Consider the following 6018-nt stretch of genomic DNA (forward strand, 5'->3'; position numbering starts at 1 on the left):
ATACTGTCTTTACTCAACAACAAAAAACTCAAATATGCCACACTTAAAAATGTAATTGTCTCATAATTAAAAGCCAAATTATGCGAATTGTAGGTGAACACCTATATAATCTACCTTCATTTACATTTTTTTTAATATTTTGTTTTCTTGGAAAGAGTAGCTGATACAAATATACGAGTGATGGGATTTCTCGTTTAGCGGGGTACCCGGCTCGTTTACATGCTGAACCAGTAGATGTGCAGTCAGATTCCCTGAGGAATTAACGAGCTTATAACATTGTAGGACAGAAGATTATAAGCTCTGTTTCATATAATCCGTCAGTTAATATGACAATCTCAAAGACTTTCCATCTAACTTGATGCCTATTAAGTCGCCTAAGGAGGTAACATCCACATGTTCATATATTTACAGTATTACAAACCAGGCGTCTGTGGCAACATTCCTGGAAAACGTGATGTGATTTTTCTATTGTTTCAATCAGAACTGAAATCTTAGTGACTCCCCCTTCGAACACTAGATGGTGCAAGAGTTTTCCCCTACACGTGGACGTGTGACAGGATCAGTCAAAGTGAGAAAAATACATCCATCAATGTCCGTTGCCCTCACATCAAACTGAGCTATTTTTGTCAAACTGGAAGCCCTAATGGGATTTAGTAAGAAATACTAAACAAGATAAATAACAGTGAGGTGGTGGATCATCCATAGTGACCCAACTCAACCCAACTCAATGATATTAACCTGCATTGTATTGGACCATCGGCAGAAGCACATGTTTCCAATTCTGTGTTTATATGCTATTAGAGGTGAGTAACAAATATGATTTATTGTTATTTGGGTGAACTAACCAGTTCAGCTATGAAAACGATTAGTAATTTGAACCTGTCCATTAAATACGCTTTTATCCAGTTTCTCAAAAATACAATTGTTTGTTACGTTCTCAGAACCTTTCTGAAGAGAAAGAAAATTGCTTTCAGAAGAAATTACTGTATAGATTATTTAAAATGATATCTTAATGGTCTCACCTCCATAGAGGCCCTGGACGTAGACGCAACAAAATATGTACACAAACAGCTTTTAGAGAAGGACACAAATAACCAAATCAAGAAAGGACGTTTTCAGTCTCACTGAGAATTTAAGGAGTTGTACGCTGTGCACATTATAAGGTACCAAATGTGGAATTCAGAGCACATCTGTGTGAGTTGCTGATTCATGAGCTCATAATATGTTTTGGATCTGCAGAGTAACTGGAGCTTAGACAAAACGTATTTTTCTATGAAATGTGTGAAGTAGTCGTATAAAATAGCATAAAAAAGATATAATCAAGGGAAGTACCTACATGTTAACGTTATTAGCTATACTTTTGTAAAGGAGTGTGTGTTTTCTCAACAGGTGCGTAAAATAGTATGTTTTTATTTGATATCTGCAAATTTCATATTTTTAAATAATCTATACAGTAATTTCTTATGAAAGCAATTTTCTTTTTCTTCAGCGGTTCTGAGGATGTAACAAACAATTGTATTTTTGAGAAACTGGATAAAAGCGTATTTAATGGACAGGTTCAAATTACTAATCGTTTTCATTGCTGAACTTTGTTTCACACCAGTAAAGCCAATAGAACTGAAATTTGAAAAAAAAAATGCGTGTGAATGTGAATTCAGAAGTCAAGAGGTAAAAAGTTAACTAAGTTCCCACGAGAACTTTCCTATCAAGTGTTTCTTTCAGGAAGCTGTGGCTTTGACTTGTGCTCACATCTCCTCATCAGCATATCGCTGTGTGCTTGTGCGTGTGTGCTTGTGCGTGTGTGTTTGTGTGTGTGTGTACACACAGTCAGTTGTCACGCCACGTGCAAGGTGGCTCGAAAGGAAACCCCAAAGGAAGTGAGGTCTGGCCCAGCGAGGTCAGGGAAAAGTCACACTGCCTGCTTTCGTCAACATATTTCAATTCTCACAACGCCCCGTCAACTGTCTGTCAACCACAGTCTGCGCCCAACGCTTTCAATTTTGTTTTAACAAAGGCGAAATTTGTGTTACTGAAACCATTTTTGCAAAAAACCTAACTGAACAATCATTCCCCCAAGATTTGGTTCAATCGTCTGGTACACGAGCGGCAGTTCAAATATTCATAGCTTTACCCGGATACTAAACGGAGACATCATTGCTTGATAAAAACACACAGAAAGTTGTTTAGAATGCAAATGTTTTGTGTTTAATAAAGGTTGTAAGTGGTAATAATTCACATATGGAGGTAGAGAAGATTGTTGTGGTTTCGCTGGAGATGCAGGCTTCGCAGACTGTTCTTCAGACTTTAGCTTCAGCTCAAATGTGCACCATCTGGTCCACAGAGAGCTGCAAGGACGGCTCCTCCACTCCACTGTCGACATATATGAATGGATGCATTTAATTAAATGAATCAACAATGGATAATGAAGATGATCAGACGTCTGCAGCCTTATATAAACCTGTGTGCACGAGCATGGAATGCCTTTAATCACACTGAGGCGTGGAAATGAATTTGAGATTCAAGGTGAATCAAAGTCCCACAAATCCTGCATGGCGACGGCACAAACACACACCTGAGCACGTAGGTGACACAGAGGATGCAGAGCGGCTGGTGGGCTCCAGGTCTGGACTTGCATGGTCGGACGCTGGGGATGACGGCGCTGTGAGTCTCCACCCAAACGTAGCCTCCACCTGACACGAGCATCCGGTACTGACCGCTGACGGACTGACTCTTAAAACACACTGCAGAGAGAGAGAGAGAGAGAGAGAGAGAGAGAGAGAGAGAGAGAGAGAGAGAGATGTAGAATGAGATATCTACAGGTCTGTAATTAGTGTATATATATGTGATTGTGTGTGTGTAGAGGGGGGCATCACTTCTTACAGTTTAGATGATTTTTGGCCAAATGATTTACGTCCAGTGTGTGACAGAGATCATAGATGGAACGACCCAGAAGCTCCTCAGTCCTGTAACCTAAAAGCAGAGTAATTCTGCCAAAAAGAAACACAAGTAAGAAAACGATCTGAATTTATTGATGTATTTATCAGATATAATGCCAGAAAATTATCAAAACTAAGACTTTTTAGGCTGCGGTCAAATGGAGTTTTTCTAGGTGTCGTGTGCATTATTTTGTACACATTAACCCTGAAAATTATTTCTCAGATATTTTCTATCTTTGGGAACATTGAGATCTCCACCAGAATTTAAAATAACACGGTTAATGATTCATTCATGTACAGCATTGGTATTATTTCATAATGTACAAAATTGCAAAATGAAATCAGAACTCATCCATGTGATATGAAACGGAGTTCATCTCAAGGTTATTTATTTTTTTCTAATTTACATACTTTTTTAAGCCTAACATGTGCAGAGTAACTACTTCCTCTTGCAGATTTGTATTCTCCTACAGCTTTCTCTCAGCTCATTTAATAAAACAAAATAATCCTAAAACCCTATAAGATAAACCAAATCCGAAAAAAAGAACAAATCATACATCCAGGACGTTTGTTAACTGCACAAAGTTTAAATAAAGTTAAGTTGAAATAAGCTTAAATAAGCTTAAATCACCTCTGGTCACAGTGCGTGAACCTCATGTCCATGCTGTGCTGGCTGGTGAACGTGTGCGTGCTGAGGAGTGTGTGTGAGAGGGGCAGAGGCTGGCAGGTCAGCAGCAGGCAGGAAACCGAAGACGAGGCCACGCACACCTTCGCTCTGCCCTGGCAGTGGAGAACCTGAAACGACAGACGGAGCTCGATCAAAAAGAGCCCAATGACTGTGATCGGGAGCCCGCCGGGCCGCCACGTTGGGCTGTTTCTCTCCGACCTTCCACGTGGCTGACTTGAGGCTGGCGCTTCTTCCTCTGTACGTCGGAGCACTTTTTATCCTCACGACAAAGTCCCTCTTTGCACCCGACCAAACTTCCTCTAAAAAAAAGGGAGTTAGAAATCAGCTACAGGGGCACTTTGAGCAGGCGTGTCCCAAAAAACACACAACCACACGTGCACCTGACAAAACCTAGACGCGCACACACACACACACACAGACCCACACAAATAAGCACACACCTGCTGTTAGACGTAGATTATTTCTGATTTCGTCGTGGTCACAAGGGTGAGTGAACTCAAAGATATTGTGTCCAATCAGCTCATTCTGTCAGAGAGAAAAAAGGAATACACGTCATTCACATATAAATGTGTGTCTGTGTGTGTGTGTGTGTGTGTGTGTGTGTGTGTGTGTGTGTGTGTGTGCGTGGGTGTACCTGTGTCAAGCCCATGTACTTGCTGACGTTGTCAGACAGGTAGATCATGTCTCCCTCGGAGGATAAGACGATCAGAAATCCCTCCAGAATCCTCAGGTACAAGTCTGTCTCCTCCGAGGCCTCCGCGTCCTCCGCCTGCTCACGTCCTCCATCACAGCTGCGAGGTTCATTTCCACCTCCCATCACTTGTCCACATTTTGCCACTTGACTAACCTCGGCTTTTGTCCGGGACTCCCCTGAAACAGCGCGCGAGAGTGAGACGCTCTATTCATCGTTCTTTTGAAAATGTTGGAGGAAACATTCTATTTTTGTCTACATTTCCAGGATGTTCAGTACTTAAGGGAACTGTCAAAAAATAATGTGGAATATTGTTAATACTGTATGGGATTCTGTGTAAGTTTGCCTGTTTGAAGTATTATTATTTTTTCTGAAGCAGAAGTAACTCCTCTGCAAAAAAGTGAAAACTTCCTTTCAGTTTCAAAATGCAACAAGATCTGTTTCAACATGCTATTTCACTTACGACATGCATATTGTTTTGGTTTATAACACGTATGTTTTTCACTGTGAAGCACATTGCTGTTTTTTGTCCTAAAAGTGTGTGATTCGTGTGCTCGGTGATGATTGCTTGTACCTTTGAGCACTGTGTGCATGCGTATGTAGCTGAGGGTGAGGCGAATCACCGAGGGCTTGTCCAGGTGAGCTTGCACGGCCGGTTGGAGCGGCAGGAGGCGAGACAAGTCCTCAAACACCTCGGACTCCACCCGTCTCCTCCTTCTGGCTGCCTCGCGGCTGATCGCCCTGCAGAAGAAATAAAGTCGCCATAAACTCACACTGCGTTACTACAGATGACAAGTCTGTGTATACAAAAGATACAGATAGTTGAAATTATAATAACTTTCTGTTCTACTGAACATTCTTACACGGTGTCGTAGTTTTTTTGTCATTATGAAGATGAATTAAATGATTTTGAATCAGAAATTTAACAGAATCAAAATGAGCGTCTCTGAGGTAAACTTTTAGTTTACTTCACTAAAACTCGGAGGAAATACTGTACCTTTAACTACCTTTATACTGTAATTTTGCTTACCAATAGCAATGACTTTGAATTCAGATTCTACCGTCACCATGATCCAAAATCATCACTGTATCTGGTTTTCTACCTGATGACACGCACTTCATATGATCTGATGAGACTGTCAGGAAATTATCATCATCTGCATTGTGGTCAATGACAGTTGCCACGAAGCGGCTTTACCTCCTCTTTTCCTTGTCGCCCGTCATTGGGTCCAACGGGCGTCTCTATCCGTTGTCATGGTGGCCGTTGGCTTGGAACAGAAGAGATGCAGAAAGTGGTAGTAGTAGTAGTTCACGGCGCAGCAGGAAACGTCCCCTCTGCAGTTTGCACCCTCGCAGGTCGTCGAATTAATCAGACAGGCAATTAGTGGTGCCAGATGTCACAAAGGCAAGTGGTCCCCCGCAGCACAGATGACTTCAGCGGTGAGTGTCTCCTCTCCCCTCTGCGTGTGCATCACCTACAGGGCCTCCGCAGCTGAGCACGATGGTAGGTCAGCCGGCCAGGAAAAGCAAAACCCCAACCCTCCCCTTCCTCCCCCTCCCCACCTCCCCCCCTCACTTCTTCTTCTTTTTCTTCTTCTCTCGCAACAAACGTTGAAGCATCCCACAGAACAGATTTGCCACTGAACAGCAGCAGGCGAGAATCGATGAAAACATTTTTAAAAAGACAACGCAGAGGAGTCTGG

At 42.0% G+C, this 6018-nt stretch overlaps 1 protein-coding gene across 1 annotated transcript; it reads right to left on the bottom strand.

Moving 5' to 3' along the window:
* Window positions 1-2182: 2182 nt before the first annotated feature.
* On the bottom strand, window positions 2183-5861 carry epas1a (endothelial PAS domain protein 1a). Its single transcript, XM_040175970.2, has 9 exons — window positions 5514-5861; window positions 4890-5056; window positions 4259-4494; window positions 4065-4149; window positions 3823-3923; window positions 3568-3731; window positions 2881-2987; window positions 2573-2741; window positions 2183-2370 (listed from the first exon to the last, which is right to left on the bottom strand). Exons 1-9 carry the CDS (start codon window positions 5537-5539, stop codon window positions 2316-2318), a joined length of 1110 nt encoding a protein of 369 aa, XP_040031904.2. The 5' UTR covers window positions 5540-5861; the 3' UTR covers window positions 2183-2315.
* Between the last annotated feature and the right edge of the window lie 157 nt (window positions 5862-6018).

The sequence above is a fragment of the Gasterosteus aculeatus genome, chromosome 5 (assembly GCF_964276395.1).
Source record: "Gasterosteus aculeatus chromosome 5, fGasAcu3.hap1.1, whole genome shotgun sequence".
NCBI lineage: Eukaryota > Metazoa > Chordata > Actinopteri > Perciformes > Gasterosteidae > Gasterosteus > Gasterosteus aculeatus.